The 25,209-nt window shown below is 31.8% G+C and overlaps 1 protein-coding gene across 1 annotated transcript in view; it reads left to right on the top strand.

Annotated features, from left to right (window-relative positions):
* The window catches only part of LOC139483988 (macrophage mannose receptor 1-like), a 55,282-nt gene that overhangs the window by 21,474 nt on the left and 8,599 nt on the right, over positions 1-25,209 (top strand). Inside the window, exons 6-8 of the mRNA XM_071267707.1 lie at positions 21,186-21,277; positions 22,244-22,357; positions 22,990-23,173. Of these exons, the coding sequence (XP_071123808.1) occupies positions 21,186-21,277; positions 22,244-22,357; positions 22,990-23,173 (390 nt within the window). The remainder of the gene's footprint in view (positions 1-21,185; positions 21,278-22,243; positions 22,358-22,989; positions 23,174-25,209) is intronic.

The following is a 25,209-nucleotide window of genomic DNA, read 5'->3' as shown; positions in this document are numbered from 1 at the left end:
ATTTTTGTCGTCTTTTGCTTTTAAAATGGTGTTGTCAGTTTATTTCGAATTATGAGTTTCAAATATCCATTTGTGATCTGTTTCTTCTTTTTTATTATGTAAAAAAACAACGCTGTCAGATAATGAATACAGTCTTGAATTTGCTTAAACTCGTCTATAGCAATGCTGATGCATACATCGCCTAACTTTGCTTGGGCGACACAAAAGTCATGTAAATACGACGTTTATTTATAGTTCTTGTCCCGAATCTATGCAATAACTTCATGGATATCCATAAATAGAATGGGGAGAATGTACACTTTGCAACTTAAAGAAAAATAATCTGTAATACCCTCAACTTTTCGAAGTTTATCTGTTAGGTACAAGAAACGGTTTCTGTGATTGGGGTTTCAATTGAAAAGTAGGTTAATTGGTACTAGTGTAATTTAAGGGGAATTATTTAAGTTTCCAATATTGTGCTAAAGAGCGCTAGCAGCAGCGAGAAGATCATTGCTGTTCATTCAATTTGTCCTTGAAAACAGAAGCGTATTTATACAATCTGAAGTTCTTAAATAAACTTCAATAAAACAATAGACTACTTTCGAGTTATGTCATTCACCAGAAAAGTTCTTTAATTGACATGCACGCCTTTATGCCGTCATTTACCAGCAGGAAAGGATCGCCTGTTCCCTGCACTATTAAAGTTCACCAAACATCTTCGTGGTCATATGTATGCAGGATTAACTAGAACAATTTTTTGTTCCGTAGTTACTTAATAACAATTCCCTAATGACAGCAGTGCTGATTATCAAATGTAAGAATTTAATTTGGATAATCATTCGGCCAACGTAGCATCAAATTTGTTCAACTGTTCGCTCAACATGATGGTAACAGAAGTGACGATGCTGCTAAACGCACGTATGATATTCACTAAACTCAAAGTTTTTGACGTAAATGCAACGAACTCGAAAATGGTCTATTTTAGTAATTAAGTTTATAATACGATGTTGACTGTTTTACCTCTATATTTGACAGTTTTACCTATTATGTCTGTTTATATTGTGTTCACACATCATTGTCAATATAATGGAATTGTATACGACTGTCATACGAGTGAGCGGTTAAGATAGCTTCAAAACCAGGTTTAATCCACCATTAACTACATCAGAAAATGCCTTTACTAGGTCAGGAATATTGCAGTTTTTATCCATTCGTTTTAATTGTTTAAGCTTTTGATTAAGCCATTTGCTTAGTGGTTTTCTATTTAGAATTTACCTCGGAATTCGGTATTTTTGTTATCTTACTTTTTAATTGATGTCAAAATGCATGCACCAAAAAATAAGCCTGTGTTCTGAAAATATCACATCAGAACAACAATATGTGATTAAAAAAAGTTGAAGTTAAATTCGAAAATATCCAACTATATACAGTTCGATAAACTACACTATTGCACTAAACAACGGTAAACAAAAACGACATAATACAATGTAATAATTGAACTTGATAAAGATCAATATACAAAAAATATCGTTTTATATGAAATATCTATAATCAAGAAAAGGTAATAGCGTTTTTTTTAAGTCTATTCTTACATACGTAAAGACATGTAGTATTAGAAAAATCGTGTCCGATTTTTAAGGACAAACATGTTAAATTTCTCATTGACTCAACTTTTAAGTAACATAATTGTGCTCGGAATGGTATTGCATATATATCTTACACATTCCGATGATTTGTGCATCAAAAGTATTTATGAACAGAGCCTGAAATTGAATAAAACATTTTTTCTTTCTCTTTAAATTTACTTCCCGAAACCATGACTTGAGCGGTACCTCGTAAACTGGCCTTACCTACAAAAAAAAGTTACCAAAGAAGAATTCTTAGACAAGATGAAAATTGAAATATGGATATGATCTATCTCTACATTAACTGTTCAATTAATTGTACTTTTTATGGTTAGCTCTCCCAGGTAAGGTCCCCATCCCCCAAACAAAAACATTTTTAAACCCGACACTTTCTGTAGCCGTTTTTGGCACAATTCTTTTTTGAATTCAGTATTTGTATTTTGTTGATGAATGTTATATCTATTATTTCGTTTGTGTTTTTTTTACATAAATACGGCCGTTGTTCCTCTCGATTTGATTGTTTTATATTTCATTTGTCGGTGCCTTTATTGATTGCTCATTGTTGAATGCCGTACGGTGGTCAACATCTGCTAACAACTATGTCATTTGGTCTCTGGTGGATAGTCGTCTCATTTACAATCATACCATATTTCCTTATTTTATATTTAACAATACCATAAAGTTTTATTAGAGATTTCTAATAAACTGACATACGTACCTAACTCGACTTACGCACATAACGGGACCAGTGATTGCTAACCAATTTATTTGTTAAATGCGTCACTCAAGTTTTAACTAAGTATTCCTAAATTATAAAACCCATTCATAATAAATTTTATCAATATCAAGTATTTCTAAGATGATGAAAAACGAAAGAAATCATGACTTTTATGTATCACATGATTTTTTTAGATTCCCGCCTAAACTTCACAGTCATAAGACCACGTATATATACGTAACATTACCTATCATACGATTCATCTGAGTTGTCTTTCATGCTTTTGACCATGACTTTGTTTTTCCGATATACTTTTATTCTTTTTAAAATTTATTGGACCTTTTATTATTTAATCTTTTTATTGCTTTTGTTTGTCGTTATCGGATTGTTGTCACTTCTTCTTTTCGTTTTTTTAAAATGTTTTGTTATATTAAATTTCCGTGGGTATCTATTATGAAATAAACTTTTCTTAGCAACTTCAGAACAATTAAACTCATAGGTGTTTAATCAGAATGTGGCTCTGCTAAAGTTGATAACTGGGATTGCATCATACTTTATTACGCATCATTTCAAACGTTTTCTTTTTCTACAGTTAATCTCCTTAATTTACAATCTCCGATATTTATTTCAACTGGGAAAACGTACGGCAACGGGATCTGTATATTTAAGAAAAATTCAAACAGGTCTTGTACTTCTATAAATTTTAATAGTTGACAAAAACCTTATCCCATATTTGGTATAGATAAAGACGAAAAAGTACTATTTGATAAATATATCAATGATATGAATGTTTGCCAACATCAAATTATCTTCAATAAAATTATAGAAAAATAATATTGAAAACAAATAGTCGAGTACACCTTTTACATTCGGGTTGTTGGAATCTACTTTAAACGTTTAATCTTGTAAAAACAAAAACAAAAGACAGCCTGTTCGCTTCGGAATTCATTATTTTAATATTTTTATCCTTACTTTTGTCTTGGTAGTTTTTAAAATTCCTAATTCTAGAAGAACTAAAACATGGGTCAAGTGAAATAGCAAGAAATGATGGGTGTATTTTGTAAATTACAAGTTGCTAACTTACTTATTCCATTACAATATTTGCGTCATAATGACAAAATATTCAAAGATTAAAAAAATTAGTTAGGGTTGATTTTTAAATAAAGTGTATTCCAGCAAAAACTGCTTGTTCAAAGAGCAAAATATGCATGCAGTGTATTCTCCCCTCCGTCATGCTTCAATGCAATAGGACGAAATACGTTGAGTTCGGTCGGTTATGTCGAGTAAAGTCATTTTATTGGAAATCTCTTTAACGAGTGACACTGCGTATGAAGAATTGACGTATTTCCACTTATGAGCAAAGAAGTGTTCCAGAAGACTTTCATTTGCATCATAACTAAAAATATTTAACGTTAACAGTGACTGTTGAGTGGCGTCAGATCCTTATCTAAAGAGTCAATTAGATCAAATGTAACCCAAACTATAATTACGTTTATTCGTTGACCTTTTATATAACAATTTTTCTTATTAGCATACCCATATTAAGTACGATCGCACTCTTTGATACTCGGAAATCAATTAAAAAAAAAAAGAAATACACTCATTAATGCCGCATACATTCAATATCAACATACAACTAGACAATTAATTATGAACATTCACCATTTATACACTTTTAACTATTTTCGTTTTTAATTTTGTCTTTCAAATCCATCCAAGACTTTAGTATAGAATACACTGAGAAGCTTATAAGTAAGCATTATCAGATCTTTGTGTAAAATATCAAAATGGAGATCCTAATATTGACACTAACTTACTTCTAACATATACAAGTTAATGCTAAAATGATTGACACATATCATGTATATGTATAGATATGTATATGTAAAAGACGAGGCTATGCCCTTAAGTGATTGACTTGAAGGTGCAACTTGTTTGGACCAATAGGTTAATCTTGAATAGTATTTACAAGCAACTACAGTTAAAATACATGCAGTCATTTTCAACATCCAGAGAATGACGAAGGAGTTTATATTCATCATTCCTCTGTGTGCATTATTCGTCAATGGTAAGATATTTTTTTCCTAATCTGACATAGTTTTTTTCAAATAAAATACCTATAATTTATTTTAATTCTTTTTCAATTTCACATACAATTTAAATTTTGAAGGGAATGTGTTTATGTGTTTTTTTTTAGATATCTGACTTCACTGAATACGACATGATATGCATTACAGTGTTTGTTTACCCTCAACATCAAATATGATATAGAATCTATCTCACCTTGAAATCATAGTGATGTTATACCAGAGATATGTTATCATAGAGATAAGAAATTTAATGTAATGGCGATAATCTTGTCATTTTCAAGCACAAGCGTACGATTAATGTTCCTCCTTTCTAGATTTGTTCCGGGTATGTTTAAAAGGTTCGAAATACGTATATTTTACAAAACAAGATTGTTTGAACTTATGAAAAAAAAATAAACAAATTAAACAAATAACTTCAAAATAGAGAAAACTCAACAATTCAAAAAACGAGAGGGATGTTGGATTATTTGATACTTTTTTTTATGTTATTTGATAAGAAAGACATGATGTCATAACACCCGATGTCTAGATAGGGTATTGAAGGTGATATTTGAATATTTTGTTCATAATGTCTGTGATTTTAATAGATTTTGCTTTGTTGCTATAAAGTTCTCTAGTTGCAATCAACGGTTTGCTTACTGGTGTATGATACACAAATGTAGTCTGTAATGGTATTCATTCATCAGGTTATGTTTACGATTTTTGCTGGAATTAGGTTTTTTTTCGGTTCATGTTGAGGAATATCTGAAACCGTTTCCTAGAATCATTCATGATGTGTTTAAAAGGTTAAAAAATAAGTTTTTTATAAGAAAGAATATATGAATCAATGAAACTAACTAAAAATTGTACATCAATTTTTTGAAATACGGAATTTCAGGTATAAACTTTAATTCTTCTGGAATTTTGTTTCAAAAATAGGAATGCGTTTATACTTTAAAATTCCCACGAAACCACAAAGGAGGATAATGTGATATAACAAGATTTTGTCTAAATGCCAATCTCTTGCTTTATAGTTTCTGTTTACAAAATGTGCATTCAATAGCTATCTACTTAAATGATTTAAGATTGTATTTAATTGTTCTTATTCCTTCGATTATTGATTTCGATTCTTTTCGCCATTGGAAATACGTTTATTAAAATTGTATTGGTTCAGAAGAGGATAAAGAAGATTATTTCATTCACATGCAATTTCAAATTTCTTGGAAACTATTTTTCTATTTCAGTATTTGATTTCATAGTCATTTTTTTTTCTTTTCGTTTGAAAAAATCTTTCTTGTATTTCCTATTTCTTCTATGTATAGCTGTTATTCCATACTGCCATTACCCACTTGTGGTGTCAAATGAATGCAATTTCATTTTTATTCAATTGACCATGCATGTTCTACGGTGTGACATAAGAGAAAGATTCGATTGATTGCTACAACAAATAAGAATGAAAACTATACAGAATACTTTTTACATCCGAAACACATGCGTGAATCTAGTTAACGTAAGGGTATCCAGATTTCACCTATATTGACAGATTTTCACCTACGTTTTCTTTGCTCCAAACATTAATTTCCATTCTGGGTTTATTTTGTAGTGTATCCCATTTTACTATATCCAACATATCGATTTAATTTTGAATCAATATTGAATCATTGAAAATGGGTCGGAATTGACCTCTAAACGATACATAATTCTATAAGAGGGGAGTACCCCAATTGCATCGATGCTTAAATTCACACCCTCATAAATCGTATAACAGATGTTTTGTACTAGTTCTTCAAATATGTAGAACAATTTGACATTAGTCCACATTTACTATTCTTTTTGAAATGAATGCTTGTAACAAATTTTATTTGCTCATTTTTAAAAGTTGACCTTTGTCTACATAAGTGACGTTTCCGTAGATTTTACTTTTACAGTAAATACGTTGCCTGTTAAGATATACTGTGAACGTTTCCGTAGATTTTACTTTTACAGTAAATACTTTGCCTGTTAAGATATACTGTGAAAGTTTCCGTAGATTTTACTTTTACAGTAAATACGTTGCCTGTTAAGATATACTGTGAACGTTTTGTTTCATATTTAAATGTATGTACTTGATATGCTGAAATATGTATATAATGTCGAATCATACAAGTACAAATTGTTTAGTCTCAAATAAACTTGTAAGAGTTCCGCAACTATCTTTGTCCCGTAAGTGCAATTTGGATACTATGACGTTATAGATCTTTGTTTATGCATACAACTAAATATGAAGAAGATTTTGCTTGGCAAAAGAAACCAATTGTTTTAAGACTGATAAGTAAAGTAAATGCAGTTTTAAATGGTTTTCTTCAGGCACATTTACATGTACAGGATTGGACTGGGTATTGGATGGATCTAAATGTTTGAAAATGTTAAATATACTGTGCTACATTTACAACGTAATTTGTAGAATATCCCATCCAATTAGTAAATTATGCACAACCTATGGATCCGACATAATATTTTGGTGTAAAATACAAAGATGATCGATTTTTTGTAATGCATTCGTGTCCTCAACGACAAAATGTGTTCTAAACTTCAGTAAAAAGGATGTTTCACATCTGGAATAAATACATGTATCGTTAAAGGGAAACTTCGCAAAAAAATCAAAAATTGATATTATGTCCATTCTGTATAAAAAGGCTCAAATTTATAGATATTAAAGTTTTATTCCGCTAGATAAGAGATCAACATCGATTTTAAAATTTGAGTATCAATTTTCTACGCTCCGCCATCTTGTCATCTTCTACGATTATAATCACGATATGTCTATAAAACACAAAGGACCAAAACTACAGTAACCGATGTAGTCGTAATTGCGTGTCGATATCTTGTCAATCGTACGATTGTTTTATCTGACTAACTATAAACTTGATACGGAAAATGTTCTTATTTTTTTTTTAAATGACCATTATTATATATCTGTTATTTTTAAACTGTTAATATTGGAATTAGTTAAAGAGTCACAGTTCAAATAATAAATAAGTGTTCCGTGAAAATTGTTTTCAAAAATCTAATTCGTTCATAATTCTTTAAAGTAATAAACAATGGGATGTCAATATTACGAGATTATGTTTAAGTTTAAAGGATTGAAAGTTAAAATTACGATATTCACAAAAGTAAGTAAATGTTTATTATTGTGACATGTATAATAACACTTTAACCAAATACAAATATATTACAACAACAATAAAATACACCCGACACATTGGGTTTATAAGTCACTTATAAAATCATAAAACATATTTCTTTTATCACGGATTTGAAACAAAATATGAAAAATAATATTGTTAGCTAAAATAAGTAATTCATAATGAAGAATTGAAAATAAATTGGTTTAGCAAATATTATGTCGCTGTTTTTTTTTTTCTCTCGTTTGAATTAGTTCTAAGTGTGCCATTTCTCGTTGTTGAAGGTCGTAAGGACTGTGTTGTCTCTATTGGCGGTTCTAGTTATCTATATATATCTAATCAAACTTTAATGATTCAGCATCCATTTTCTGTAAAAAAAAAAAAGTCCGAATTGTCTTTTTAGACGGTTCGACTTATCTCCAAAGAGGATCAGAATAGTCTTTAATAGAAATTTTCAATTTATATTAATACATCCGAGTTGACTGGCACTTGGGTTTGGCTGATATTCGGTTTATGATTTGTGAACATTACCAATAAGACAAGACGTGCGGCAAGATAAGCATTTTTCAGAATTGTCTCACAACTTGATGTTTTGTATGGAACGCAATGACTGCCTTGTGTTAATGATCAGCATTATATGCAGTGCTCACAACATTATATGCAGTGCTCACACCATTATTTGCAGTGCTCACACCATTATATGCAGTGCTTACAACATTATATTAAGTGCTCACAACATTATATTAAGTGCTCACAAAATTATCCGCAGTGGTCCAAACATTATATGCAGTGGTCACAACATTATATGAAGTGGTCAAAACATTATATGAAGTGCTCACAACATTATATGAAGTGCTCACAACATTATACGTTTTTTGTTGTATGATGAGATTGATGTATGATGAGATTGATGAATGATGAGAACATTCGGTAAACTTCGTTTTTTAGCGGACATTACCGAATCCATAATTGGTAAATTACGGTAATGCCCAGCAAACAAATTTAAACAGTTATTAAAGTCATGTTATCATAAGGCAGTATACAATATTTAAAACTGATTGAAATAAGTAAGAAAAAGATGAAACCAAGAGGTGAATGATTGAAGTAGTTCTGTTCGTCGTAAGAAATACGAATGGCAAAATGTAAGTTAAATAATAAAATGTTTATTTAATGAAATATCGAAGGAAAATTTGTATGATATATTCATCGAGTTCATTTCCTACTGAAGAACTTTAGCAAGGTGCCACTTTATAGTCCGTACTCAGTTTTAAAAAGCTTAATTACCTTTTAAATAAAACAGTCAGCTTTCTATAACACATAAGTGCCATATTACGCTAGCTTATATATGTCATGATAAAGTCATTTTTGGCATCGATTTTCAGAATTTGGCATTTTTACATGAATAAGTATCTAACAGATATGGAAAATGAAGTTTAAACCATTTCATTGTAGGTGTTAAACATAACTTTACATCAATTATTCCATTTTTTTACAAGCTTTTTAGCACGCCAAGTAGTTTGTCTTCTAAGTATGATCAGCAGTCTTATATAGAAATATAAACTTTCATAAGAAAAAATTACCCTTTCAAGACCCAGTTTAACATCTTCATTTTAAGTTATCATCTCTTATGAAAACTGAGTTTGTGGGGATGAATAAAACGTTTACTACGTTTGTTCGTCAGTTTGCACGGTTAATATGTAGGACTCGAAGGTGAGATGGGGACGCTGAAGTGCGATGGTCACGCTGAAGTGCGATGGTCTACGCCGAAGTGAGATGGTCTGTACGTTGAAGTGCGATGGTCTTTTTGACGCATGGTCGCTAGATAAACCTCCTTTCTACAGACGTTCATTTATCATTATAAGTAGATTTTTTCATAGATTTTTTTTTAAATTTATATCTATTATAATTGTTTATGGCTGTCCTTAATTCAGTTATAGGCTAAATGAGATCTCGTCCCTGCAGGCACACTTTGTTGAATCAACATTGAATCTTTGTTGATTTTAGGTTATACATTGATCAACAAATATTCAGCATTGATTCAACGTTGACAATGCAACGTTGAAATTAGTACATTGTTTCAACGTTGAATTAACATTGTGTTGAAATACCAACTCTGAATCAACGTTGGCTAATAAATATATAAAACCCAGTAGTTGTGGATACCAGAATTGTCAAATAAGAAGTATTGGACATATCACAATTATTTTTAAATTGACAACGATATTCACATTAAATAAAATATTTAGCAGAATTATCACTAATTGTTGTGGTGATTATAGGATAGCACATAAAACAATCGCAGTGTATATAAGCATTTACTGATTAATCAATTTCAATTTCCTACATGTGGACATAATTCTAAATCATCATTTTATCTAGGCCTATACGTTGTTTCTCTCATGAGTGCCTCGTGTATAATCACTTTAATGAAGAAAGTTCGTCTGCAGACCCGAATGTATTGAGAGAATATTATGCACCATCGTACGTTAAACAGAACCTTTTGTAGATTTCCCATATCCACCCAAAAATACTCCCCGTTTCACGTAGTATTAAAATATTATAAGACCAGTATCATAACAGTAACTGCTAGTAGTCCTTTTTTTTTTAGTTTATCATTGTCATTTTGCTTATACAATTAGTTAATTTTGTTACCTATTCTGACATCGGACACTAACTTCTTTTAAACTGAGGTTTACTGTGTGTATTATTGTTGTTTTGTTTTGTTCAATCTACATTGGCTAGAGGTATAGGGGAACGGGGTTGATTTTTCACTAAGCATGTTTAAACCCGTCGCATTTTTGCGCCTGTGCAAAGTCAGAAGCCTCTGGCCTTTGTAGGTCTTGTTTTTTTGTTTTATTTTAGTTCATTTTTATAATTAGGAATTTAGCATGACGTTCATTTTCAATGAACTAGTACACTTTTTAGTTTATTGACCAGCTGAAGTCCGTCTCCAAGTGTAGGCTGTTTTCACTGTGGTGAAGACCCACCATTTGGTTACCTTCTGTTGTTTTATTCTACTCTATCTTCGAGTTGTTGTTTCTTTGACACATTCCCCATTTCAGTCTCTATTTTACATTGACTTGTACATCGACAAGAAAAGCTTAGCAAATGAGGTGAACATTTTGTCCTGGTGATTTATTTATTGACGTGGTGAATTATGGATGATGGGCGTTGACGACAAAGTACCTTCACAACACAGAATTAGCAAAACTGAGTTCCTGCCAATCAGTTACAAATGGGCATGTATAACACAGAAAATGCATGTATATTAGATAATGCATTACTCTTAAATTTTATTTATTGCTTGTCATATTGTTGAATCGTATAATAAGTTAAATCTACTAGATTTTTTAAAAGTTAGATCTTTTTTAAAGAATGTTTATAGAACAAAAGTTACACATGGAGGCTCAAATACACATGTGATAAAGGTTTAATGAAGTTATAATTGAATACCATTGTATAGGGCCAACCGTGCAGCTAATATTTTTTGTTTACGTCTGCAACAAAAGCATTATTGCCAGAAGGATGGTTAGTAGTTTGAACATTTAATATATTTCAGATAAATGAATATATACTCTGGTATAATTCATGGATCTGGACAATATCCCCTTCTCGTTTTCATTGGTTAAAAATAAATATTCTTGTATGATTGACTGTTAAAAAGTTTCAATTGCCAATCTATCAAATGGATTGAGAGGTTTCTATAATATCCCAAAGAATATGTTAAATTCAGTGCTAAATGTTTTCATTTACTATTGCTAATTGTCAACTACAATGCGGTTTGTGTAGACCATCGCACTTCAGCGTTACCACCATCGCACTTCGGCGTGGCTATCAACACGATAGCGTCAAAATAACACCATCGCACTTCGGCGTGATCAAAAACGCACTTCAAACCATCGCATCTCAGCGTGACCATCGCGGTTCGGAGTACCATCGCGGTTCAGAGTCCTACATATATATATATATAAAAAAGTGGTATGCTTGCCAATGAAACAACTTTCCACAAGAGACAAAATGAAATCACAGAAATTAACAACTAAACGGCCACAGTACGGCCTTCAACAATGAGCAAAGCCCATACCGCATAGTCAGCTATAGAAGGCCCCGAAATGATTAACGTAAAACATTCCTAATTTATGTACAAACAAACGATCTAAAAACCAACATGTATATAACACATTAACAAACGACAACCACTGAAATAAAGGCTCCTCCTGACTTGGGACAGCCACATATATACAGAATGTGAGGTGGGTTTTAACATGTTAGCGGAATACCAACCCTCCCTCTAACCTGGGACAGTGGTGTAACAGAACAACATAAGAACGAACTATGAAAATCAGTTGAAAAAGGCTTAACTCATCAGATGGGTACAAATATAAATACATCTAACAAAAATATAGAGTGGACGTGGGCGGGTACTTGTATATCCCAACAACGAAAAGACACTATAAGTACTGATCTGAGAGTACTCGCAGTTACTGACAGCTAGTTCAAAGCCACTAACAACTAATAAAAATAAACATGCATCTAAGTTTTGCATTTAGGTAAAGATTGAAACAAACTGTGAGTAAAAAAGAATGATTTACTATTATTGGATAGTAACGACTGTCCATGAAAAAAGAGTCATTTTCAATGCTCTTCAACTTTGTACTTGTTTGGATTTATAAATATTTTGATATGAGCGTCACTGTATTTGTTATTTTGCACCAAACATTGCTGTGACATGCCTTTTTAAAATATGATTGAAAATCGTAAATGTTTAAGTAAAATTCTATTTGCAATTGCTGACCAACGTTGATAAAAAAAAATGTAATGAACAGTATACTTCTGACAGATATTTGGTTCTCCTTGAAAAATACTGGGTCATAACATATCTTAATTACAATCCCGAGTAATCTGAATATATTTATTCAGAAATGCACAATATATGTGTATAAATCTACATGTTTTAATACGACTGCAAGAAAAGATGAAAAAAAAAATGGTCGTATATTGCTATCACGTCGTCGTCGTCAGCGTCGCCGAAGACAGCTGTTTTCCGGATAATAACTTGTGTTTAAGTAAATAGAAATCAATCAAATTTTAACACAAGGTTTATAACCACTGAAGAAAGGTTGAGATTGATTTGGGGGGGGAGGGGGGGGGGGGTTATGTATTAACTGTTTAGGCATTAGGAGCCAAAAAGGGGGTCGAAATAAACATTTTTGTAGTTTCCAGTCATTAACTGTATGAATCTCTCTGCAATTATACCACAAGTTTCCAAAACTACAAAAGGGATGGTTATGATTTGTTCGGAGGGGTAGGTGGGGGAGGTGTTATGGCTCAAACCGTTTAGGAATTAGAGGCAAAAAAGAGGGAAAAACAAGGGTTTCTTGGCTAATGGTCAATTAAGACAATTTGAAACAAGTGTAAGGAAGGTAATCCAAATATATTAAGGTAATCGAGACATGTTTAATTACCTCCCTTACACTGCTTTAAAATTATGTGTAAAGATTTTTTTTTCCATATCAGATTTCAGAAATTAAAAAGAAAAAAAAGTGGGGGATACATTTTTCTTTTCTTGAGTTTGGGGTCAGTATGCAACAGCATAGTATATTGCACAAAACAACAAAAAAAGGAGGGTATTTTTTTAATTTTTGGAGGGGGTGGGGCACTTCTCAACAGCGTACAATGTAGTACAAAAGCAAAACATTAAGTATAAATTCAAATTATATAACCAATTGTTAGTTCTTTGACTACAGTTATTTTGTGTCAGAAACCTATTATGTGTCAAATATTTAATTACATTCCAAATTCAGACCTGAATAAAGCGTGAATAGTGTGTCCATTTTTGTCCGAACGGTTCAGGGTTGGACCTCTGCGGTCGTATCCAACTGCGTTCGGTGAAGCAATTTAATAAAGACTTAAATATAATTTTATATACATATTAAGTTGTGAATATGGTGAAACTGATCCTCAAAATAAGTTTAAACTGCCCTGGTGTGGAATAAATTTGTGTTAAATTGATCATACTTCTTAATTTACTTATTTCAATCAGTTTTAAATATTGTATACTGCCTTAATGAAAACAAATATAATAATAACTGTTGAAATTTGTTTGCTAGGCATTAATTTACCGTAATTTACCAATTATGGATTCGGTAATTTCCGCTAAAAAAACGAAGTTTACCGAATGATCTCATCATACATCAATCTCATCATCCATCAATCTCATCATACAACAAAAACATATAATGTTGTGACCACTTCATATAATGTTGTGAGCACTTCATATAATGTTTTGACCACTTCATATAATGTTGTGACCACTGCATATAATGTTTTGGACCACTGCGGTTAAAGGAAAAGTTTGCAATGACAATTGTTGTTTTAATATTGTAGTATTTAGTATTTTAGTATTTAAACGATATTTAGTAGATAGACAATGAAACAAACATTTGTAATCAAAAAATTTTAAAACAACACGTTTAATAGTTTCTTGCGTCCGAAGCGCTTTTAATAAATACCTCAAGTGATCATAGCGCTTCAGCTATAAAAGTCATACAAACGAAAAGCCTTTTTTCCTACGATGAAAACTAAAAGAAAAGGCACTGCACATATTAAGCTTATTCAATTATTATGGGTTTATGGATGTTAATTTTGTAATTTGTGTAACTGTTGCAAAATATCCTAATTCGTTTAACGTGCATTTAAGTTATCACACAACAATGTGAAAAATAATCCTATCTTAAATGCTGATATCAAAAACTTTGCTCAATGCTCAACTCATCATACCTACTAGAAAGTGTTTTGTTGGTCATACCATTTTCAAACATCCTTACACACATGTGTTCGTTTGTCAAAAAAAGGCAAAGCATTATTAGAAGAACTCCTGTTACTGCTTTGTCAATAGATAGCATGGTCGTCTAAGAGCAGTAGATTATGGAATTGATTCTCCGCCGGTCAAACAAACAAGAACATTAGTATATGCTGATTCTCAGTTAAGCGTGATCATTTTGGAGAAAGACTAATCGTGTCCGAGAATAAACAATGTGTTCGGGGAGGGAGCATGGGTAGGGAGGGGGGGGTTAGAAAATTCCTGTAAAATGGTCATCTTGTGAACTAGAACGTAAAAATCTCACTCTATATAATTTTGTAACAAAAGAGGGTTCATAATAATATAAATCAACGAGTGTTGCATTCAATATTACCGATTACGATTAACAATAAGTGAATGGTTCTGATAAGAGTCAAAGTAAAATAGTTTAAATGAAAGGGGTGATATCAAAATAATAACGTTATTGTAAACTTATCATTATAGTATTAATTGAAAAGTTGTTTTCGGCGATTGACGAAACAATGGTTACTAACTATGGTTTTAATTAGTTATCAAAGGTACCAGGATTATAATTTAGCACGCCAGACGCGCGTTTCGTCTACATAAGACCCATCAGTGACGCACATATCAAAATATTTATAAAGCCTAACAAGTACAAAGTTGAAGAGCAATGAGGAACCAAAATTCCAAAATGTTGTGCCAAATACGGATAAGGTAATCTATACCTGGAGTACATTTAAGTGTGTGATGACGAAGCCTTTAGCAGGTCTAATGACTTTATCGCATTTCAATTATCCAATAAAATGTTCAACAAAGACACGGTATTTTGAAATATGGTTATTTTAACCAATGTTCTTGCAATCTGCTGTCTTGGATTTGCAGTGTATAGCTGATAGAAGATTATAAGATAATTACCTCTTTCTCGCAATGAAGACCAGGAGCCACTTACTCCTGCAAAAGCAGTAGCGGAACCTGAACTTCAAAAACGGGAAGTAGGCCTGATAATAAAGCGATACAAATGCAGGTAATGCTACAGTTAAAGCTGAAGAAATTGCCAAAGATAATGCTACAGCCAGAACTTTAGATAACATTTTAAATACTCTTACTTAAAGCTTAAGCTGCAAGAAAGGAAAATCTAAGAAACACAATAGACTTTGGAACTCTATTCTCTATTTTATTCTTGACTTTATTTTAATCGCCAATCAATTCATATATCAATTCAGGTATCATAGTCATGGAGCTGTATAAACATATTTCATTTTTGTTATTCTTTCTACATCAACCTTCGTCATTCAAAATGAATGTTCTCTAAATACAAATGTCTCATTAACCAGTTTTCTTTTATTACAATCATGGTAAATCGTTAGTTTTCTTCAATGTTACATTTAGTGATTTGAAAGAAAGAAGGATTGATTTGATTGATTGTTCATCGTGAAATATCCAGTAGCAAATATTGCAAGAAAATTGATACCGTTAATTTTATTACTATCACTGGGTCGATGCCTCTGCCGGTGGACTATTAGTCCCCGAGGGTATCACCAGCCCAGTAGCCAGTACTTCGGTACTGGCATGAAAATACGGATTTTTTTGTGTTATTAAAATTTGCTGTTACAAAATGATAGAAATTATTATAAATTAAGGAATGTATCTCCCTCATGCAAGGCTCTGATTCCTTTCACGGATTTGGCTATACTTTTTGGACCTTTTGGATTATAGCTCTTCATCTTTTATGTAAGCTTTGGATTTCAAATATTTTGGCCACGAGCATCACTGAAGAGACATGTATTGTCGAAATGCGCATCTGGTGCAAGAAAATTGATACCGTTAATTTTATTGCATGCATATTAAGGACGAGAATAAAATTGATTAACAATAATTACAATAGGTAGGTCCTGTAAAAGAGGCCGTTCGGGATGATGGTCGGGGAAATTTTGACTTTCTCTAGAAAATGAGGGTGTAATAGATACCAGTAGAACTATTGCTTGCAAAAAAAACACTACGGACCCCTTAAAGAATTGTTGCAAAGATTGTTAACGGGTAGAGAGGGTGGCACTTGTTTTACACAAGGCATCATATTTGTCGTCCAGAGTCAACTGCGTACTTGTAATTCAAACTCACGCCTGACTTTACCAAGGCATTTAATGCTGTTCAGAGAATGACTTTGATGACCATATTTATATTCTCTTGTCATCCATAAGGGACAATAAGAATTACCGTGGATTAAAAAAAACCAACAGATAGTGTACTTTAATGAAACTGTATCACCAAAAGTAATATTAAAATTATTGTTTGTGGTATGTGTTTTACATTTTATTTTCGTGCGCACTGTTTTACATAGAGTGTAATTCTAATTAAATAACTATATATCGACTAAAAGCCAAGGAATATTTACGAACAGATGCATATTATGGCAAAATGATGATTTGACAAAAAAAAATGTTGAATTATTTTAATCAAATATGTATACCAGCATGATATTATTGTTAATATCGCACCTTGTTTGGAAAAATATTAAATATTAATTATAATTAAGTGTTTGTTTCAAGTAAAGGAAATCGATTTTCATGCTGTATTTGATAATATTGTTGTAAAAGGAGGCGTTTTTTTCGTATGGTACAAAATGTTATGAAATTGACGTTTCTATAGCATTCCAAACAATTTGAGAAAAGAAACACTTGATACAATATTGTAACGTCTCAAGTGTCAATTTTATTTGGAATATTAATTTCGAAAATAGGTATATAAGAATTAGTTCCTTTTATTACAATTTTGAAATTGTTTGTTGATTAAATGCCAAAATGATATTTCAATTCCAAATATCAATTATCTATCAATTATTGAAATCGTGTCATCTGGCTCTTTTGTGTAATACCATTCATATCAGTTCGAAGATCTATTTAAACACTAACGCTTATTTCATGAACTTATGTTTGCCTGTGAATAATTTAGTATTTACAATTGTTAATATCAAAATGATACGTTTATTTATTCTCATAGTGCCACCCACCTAACTGTGACGCAAGCGCCTTCGTACTATTATTGAAATATTGTTTTCGTTCGCACTGTTTTACATAGAGTGTAATTCTAATTAAATAACTATGTATCGACTAAAAGCCAAAGAATATTTACGAACACATGCATATTATGGTATTGATGATTTGACAAAAATAAATGTTGAATTATTTTAATCAAATATGTACACCAGCATGATATTATTGTTAATATCGCACCTTGTTTGGAAAAATATTAAATATTAATTATAATTAAGTGTTTGTTTCAAGTAAAGGAAATCGATTTCCATGCTGTATTTGATAATATTGTTGTAAAAGGAGGCGTTTTTTTCGTATGGTACAAAATGTTATGAAATTGACGTTTCTATAGCATTCCAAACAATTTGAGAAAAAAAACACTTGTTACAATATTGTAACGTCTCAAGTGTCAATTTTATTTGGAATAATATGAGGCAGGCATAACCTGTGAATGGGGACGAAGTCTGTATGTATTATTTTTTTACTTCAAACATGTTAATAAAGGATACGGAAATACCGTAACGTTCCCGATTTTGGTTCTATTGTTAGGGATTTAGCTGTGACGTTCTTTGAGTTATGACGTCATATTCAATGTAAACAAAAGAAACGCGTCCATCAGGTAACGTTTTTTTTTTCAAATCAAACAATTATTAAAAATGAAACTGTATTGAGTTCCAATCTTATATTTTACTAGACTGATAAAGATAATTTTTTTCAAAGTCTCATGCAAACAAGACAGATTTCTGCGCAAATTTTTGAGTTCATTAGTAGAATGAAAAATTCGGGAAACTTTCCCGATTTTTTTTTAATTTTTTTTTTAATTGATTTTTCTACCGTAATTGGGGACTTCGTCCCCATATTAATTTCGAAAATAGGTATATAAGAATTAGTTCCTTTTATTACAATTTTGAAATTGTTTGTTGATTAAATGCCAAAATGATATTTCAATTCCAAATATCAATTATCTATCAATTATTGAAATCGTGTCATCTGGCTCTTTTTGTAATACCATTCATATCAGTTCTAAGATCTATTTAAACACTTACGCTTATTCCATGAACTTGTGTTTGCCTGTGAATAATTTAGTATTTACAATTGTTAATATCAAAATGATACGTTTATTTATTCTCATAGTGCCACCCACCAAACTGTGACGCAAGCGCCTTCGTACTGAGGTGAATTGTCATTAATAACTGGGTGTTTAATGTCCGTTGGCAAATATCATTGTGTTTATGTCAGGAGTGAAATGCCCCAAAAAAATCAATAATGGAATTCCTGCAAAGTAGTCGATCAGATTGCCGGGCTGCATGTGGACGGATTGGGACATTAAATATTCCCTTGTCCGTCCGTATATTCATCCCAAACTAAGTTTTAGTTCTCAGATGCCTCAACCAATTGATATGAAACTTATAAACAATGGTAACTGCCATAAAACAGATCAAGTTCTAATTTGGTTGACATTACTTTTACAGTTAAAATTGAAAATGGAAATGGGGAATGTGTAAGAGAGACAACAACCCGACCAAAAAGCATACAACAGCCGAAGGTCACCAATGGGTCTTCATTACAGCGTGAAACTCCCACACCTGGAGACGTACGTCAGCTGGCCTCTAAACAAAATGTATAGTAGTTCAGTGATAATGGACGTCATATTAAACTTCGAAATATACACAAAAACCTCAAATTTAAAATCTATCAAGACTAATAAAGCCCAAATTTGTTAATTAATGTACTCATTTAAAGTGCGTATTCTCACGCCATATTTCTTGAAGGATGAAATATGTGTGCACATTTGATTCGTATACATACTTATGTACATGAATATATGGATGATGATTTTAATATAACCATTGTCATGCAAAAGAACGTCTTGAGATCGTCTCTATTTTCTAAAAAAAATCTTCGGAAGATACCAAAACCGTGTTGATAAATACTATAGACACCTAACTTTCAACTTTAAAAATAAAACATGATGGTCTTGACATATAAATGCTATGACCTGACGTTGTATATCATCTTAACTATGTGTTAGAGTATTCTTGTTATTTAATTTTGGCCATAAACTTTTGGAATGGCTCAGTATACATACATGCTGCCATTGTATTTTTGTGTGATGGTCTTTTCTGTATTCGTGTGTTTCATTCTTGCTGCTAATGCGACTTGTTTATAGAGTGTGAATATCTTTCTGGACATAATTTGATTTTTTAGTGATTAAGATTATTACACAATGTTGACATCTATATCCCATTTTATGACATTTTGACCTATTATGTTTGTTTGATTTGTACACACATCGTTGGTAAGATAATGGCATTTGTTTGCGACTGATATACAAGTGACAGGTTTAGCTAATTATAAGACCAGTTTAACTCACCATTTTCTATATACAGCAATCCCTGTACCAAATCACGTATATGACATCTGCATTCTGTTTGTTACCTGTGTTTAAATATAAGATAATTATACCTCACTATACAAAAAATAATCCTCCTTTTTGAGTTTAATCAGCTTTTGAGTGTTAGTTAAAGATTTTTGATTCCACAAATTTGGCCTCGATAATTTCTGAAGATGCATGAATTATCGAAGTGCGCATTTAAAGTTGAAATCTGCAGTGGTAAATAATAAAATAGAAATAGTTACAATATGAATTACACTTGAAAAATAAAGCACTGTTTTGACACAATATATCAACACGTTCAATGAAATCCCCTCATTCTACTGTTACATCTCTGCAAATAAAAAACTGATGATCATATTCAAATGAGTTAAGAGAAGGCTTTTTATCAAATTTAGGATTAAGGAGCACTGGCGAGACATTGGCCTGTATAAACTCATTACATTAGATACCAAACAAAAATGAAATCAAGAAGGCTTGCCCAATGATATTTTAGTTTATATATATATCATTCATATGATAAAAAAAAACCTTTAAATAGACATATTAAGAAGGGATATAGTTACGATACTATTGTCTGGTCATTAAAGATTGCATATTTCGGCGTTAATATTGATACACTTATAGGGTCTTTGCATCGGAACTAAACACATTTATTTAAAAACCAGTTGTTGGCATGACACGGGTTATGTTCTACTCAAATATGTTATGATGATATGATACTAAACCCCTTACGGGAAGGATTGTGCATGATATTCATATGATGAAGACATAATCTTTCAATCAGTTTAATTGAAGTTTGGAGCTGGCATGTCAGTTAACTGCAGCTAGTAGTCTGTTGTTATTTATGTATTATTGTCATTTTGTTTATTTTTTTTTTTGGTTACATCTTCTGACATCAGACTCGGACTGCTCTTGGACTTAATTTTAATGTGCGTATTGTTATGCGTTTAATTTTCTACATTGGCTAGAGGTATAGGGGGAGGGTTGAGATCTCATAAACATGTTTAACCCCGCCGCATTGTTGTGCCTGTCCTAAGTCAGGAGCCTCTGACCTTTGTTAGCCCTACTTTAGTTTCTTGTGTACAATTTTGAGTTAAGTATGGCATTCATTATCACTGAACTAGTATATATATATGTGTGTTTAGTGACCAGCTGAACGACGCCTCCGGGTACGGGAATTTCTCGCTGCATTGGATACCTGTTGGTGACCTTCTGTTGTTGTCTGTTCAATGTTCGGGTTGTTGTCTCTTTGACACATTCCCCATTTCACCATTTATGTTTATTCTCTGTCCATGAGAATAGAATTCACATTGCTCATTTTCCGATCTTACAACATGTTATATATTTATCAATATTCTTAAAATTGAAATCCTTTTGTAGTCCTGGTGAAAACATATGGGTTGGACTACGGTTCCTTTATGGCGCAGATTGGACGTGGGATGGTGGATCTTTAGGATCAATAACATCAGGCGGTGAGTTATATTCATCAGTTCAATTTGGTTATTACATTTTGGAAATACCCGTAAGGGCAGACTATTACTTTGATTGTTCATAGTTTTTCATTGACATTTATCTCATATTTAAGGGAATGCTTTCCCTTATTTTTAAACAAATTAATAGATAATTCTTTTATTTAATGATATGCTGCACTTTTCGCTATGCTACGGTCACTTAAAAGTCCCATATTTTTTAAATGATTTTCTGATTTTTCATCAATTTTTATCTATTTTGGGGCTATTTTCATGAACAAAATCACAGTTTTACAATCAAACTTATTTATACTTTCACTAAAGTTTGGACCGATCTGAAAAAATTTAACTAAAAAACATTGTGTTGATGTCTAACTTAGAAAATGTTATATCATATAAAAAAGAAGATGTGGTATGACTGTCAATGAGACAACTGTCCACAAGAGACCAAAATGACACAGACATTAACAACTATAGGTCACCGTACGGCCTTAAACAATGAGCAAAGCCCATACCGCATAGTCAGCTATACAAGGCCCTATAAGACAATGTAAAACAATTCAAACGAGAAAACTAACGGCCTTATTTATATATTCATTTTTTTTTCGGAACAAACAAAAAGCATATTTTTTAACTTTTTAGTTACATTATAAATGATTGAAAAATACATATCTAAAAACTTTGAATAGACAAAAGTTGAATGTACATATTTTGGGTAAAATTTCTTTGTAAATGAATTTGTCTTTAGCATTGCTCTTTCATCGATTCAAACATTAAAGAGCTGATTAAACCGACATGAATCTATTGTAAAATTTACAGTATGTGTTGAGCTCTAAGGGGACTTGACCCTAGAAGAGTTGTAAATATAGTTTAATTGAAATTTAATAGGCTATATCTGTACAATGTGCATTGGCAGACATTAGCTAGTAGTATTTGAATCGATAAAATAATCGGATACCGTTTTTTTAGATAAATCTACGGAACCTCAACTATGTATCGGTGTTTGGAGTAACGGGTTCATGTTTGATTATCACTGCTTCAGTACAAGTGGAGTGATTTGCCAGAGAAGTATCGACGGATCAGGTATGCGTGAACAACCAATTGCAAATATAATGCAAATATGAACGGTCTACGATTTGTTTTGTGTATTTTGTTATAATATAATTTTGGATCATTTCATTGATGAATAACAAAACTTCACAAACATAATATGATATAAACTGTTTGTCTTCAATATCTACGAATATAAAATTTGATAAAAAAAAGAAACGAAAATAAAAATTATGATAATTATAGATTATTGTTGATCAACTTAACGAGATTGATATTCTCGCTTGAGCCGGGACGGCGAAAGCGAGAAAGACAATCGAGTTGAGATGATCAATGATAATCTGTTTACCGCTATTTTACCTATGACGACGCGTAATAATTTCATGTCAGTTGCGTTAGCAACGCCACGTGCTTGCTTAGTTTCAAGCAATAATCTTCCATCTCAAGCCAGTAGCATGATATGAAAATTATCACAAAAAAAGATCAAAGGAAAAAAGCACAAAATAGCGATAATCATTGCTAATACCCACCAACACATATTTATTGTACAAATTAAATGTTCAAAGACGTGAACAATGCAATTATATTCTTATCAAAAAGGGTCGCTGGTTATTGACAGAAAACATTTTTTTTTCATATGCACCCTTTCCTTTTTCTAAATATAGGTAATTGTGATCCAGGTTGGGAAAAATTTGGCGGCACGATGTGTTACAAACGACTACGACACTTTAGTTCTGGTTTGCGTTTCAAAAATGCGAAGATACTCTGTAGTACAGAGAATGCCTACATTATGATGCCACAATCACAAATCGACGCCAAATCGATTGCAACTGCTTTAGACTGTGGCAAGTAAGTTGCTTTTTATTCTTGGAAAGAAACGCAAAGTGGTCAAAGAAATAAAATTGTCAGTTATGTACCTAAATATTCTTTTTTAACATGTTTAAAGGTTTAACTTAACGTATTTAATCAATTTGATTACTTGTATACGTTATATTGCGAAACATAATGTGAAGGAAACGATTTAATTTCTCATAATAATAATTTCCAAATAGTATCTTGAATTAATGCGCAGATGCGTCTGAAAGGCAGTTTTAAGAAAACGTAACTGGCATGAAACCACGAATTTTGTCTGCACCTGCTGCTGTCAGTTCATGTATAGATATGAAGATATTGTATGATTGCCAATAAGATATAGGAAATGAATGAATCTAACAAAGTTTATGCTCACTATGCTATGCAAAAGCTTCTTTTTAAGCTCTGTAAAATTCAAAGAAATTCTTTATACAGATAGATATGTGTGTCTGTCTCAAGCCTAGTTCGATTTAAATAGTGCTAGCAACACCATGAGAGTCAAGAATTTGAACGAAAATAGTTATGATGAAACGATAGACAAAATAATACTACATTTAAGATTGAGCAACACAAACCGAATTTAAAATCAGTGTTTTCTATAAATAACAAAATGTTTGTTAGTGATTTGTTTTTCCAATTTCAAAGACAAAAGAACAGATAATCGAATTGAACGAAGGGATCCACAGTTAATTGACATTTTTGTTTTGTAGCAAAATACAAGTTCCATGACAACATTATTTTGTTTTGATCAAAATCAGACTGTGAAAATCCTCTTCTTATGTTTCATTTTCAAATTCTATAAGGTAGAAACACATTATCAAGACATGGCATTATCATTTGTAAAGCAACAAGATCTAAATAAATCTAGGTGTTTAATCGGTCAGATTGAATTACTAATAATGAACCTCACTATGACGCAAATGAGAAATGGACAATGAAACCAGATTTATTCTAGAATATTTATACGAGGTAAAAATGTCGTTACACAACAGTGGAAAGAGAGTTAAAAATGTATCAATTTGAAGCGTCTTTTTAAAACATTTACAAAAAAACTTTTTATTACAAAACAAAATTATGGTCCAGTGTTTTGTTCAATTGATTGACAACTGCACATGTTTACCTTGATACACAAATATTTCAATATATGAAGGCAACAACAGTTTACCGATGTTTCAATTTAACTAATCGATTAGGAAAGTCTAAGAATACAATTCATGTAACACGCAAAACACTGCGAAAGTTGCATGCATAACCGGGTGTTTAACCATGCCACATCTACCATGTGAATTTATATTAAGTTAAATGATCATGATTTTGAGGTTATGGATCGGCCGACCTTACTCGTATCTACAGATATAAGATATCGAAACATGTCGCCAGTGAATTGATACACTGACATATCGTATCTATCAACCAACACGTAATGGTGACCGGAAAACTTACGTAATTTCGGTTTCAGTCTTTCTTCTTCATAAATCTGTTTTTTGTATAAGGAACACATCCCATTAATAAAGTTTGAGTAGCGTGAACATGTACGATCGCCATGTATTAAATGATATTTGTAAAGGCCATAAAATGGTAAAAAGGATATGTTATTGCTGAGAAATAGTTCGAGGTTAATGAAAAAAAATTAGGGAGGGCTAGTAAAGATTTCATCACAGTAATACAACGGGGCTAGTCAAAATGTTGTTTAAAACTTGGAATTTCACAAAACTTTAATTGTCAACAAATCCCAGTTTTAATTTACAACCCATTCGTTAATACTCGAACGATAACGTTTGCTCCAATCTTTCATAAACATAAAATTGCTGGGGGTTTATCCATTCCCAATAATTTACATCCTCTCTCTTGGTTGAACAAGGCAAACATCGTATGACCAAGTTTCTTCAAGTTGAAAATAAGAAATTGTATGCAAATCATTCTTTAAACGCGAAAGCTTGACTGTACCCCTTAATTGATTATCTATATCCAAATAAAGTTAATTCAAGCAGTGATTCTGCAAACAAATTATGGTCACATGCAAGTTTGTATGT

The sequence above is a fragment of the Mytilus edulis genome, chromosome 8, assembly GCF_963676685.1.
Source record: "Mytilus edulis chromosome 8, xbMytEdul2.2, whole genome shotgun sequence".
NCBI lineage: Eukaryota > Metazoa > Mollusca > Bivalvia > Mytilida > Mytilidae > Mytilus > Mytilus edulis.
The sequence above is the reverse complement of the archived record's forward strand: the minus strand, read 5'-3'. Positions and strand labels throughout refer to the sequence as shown.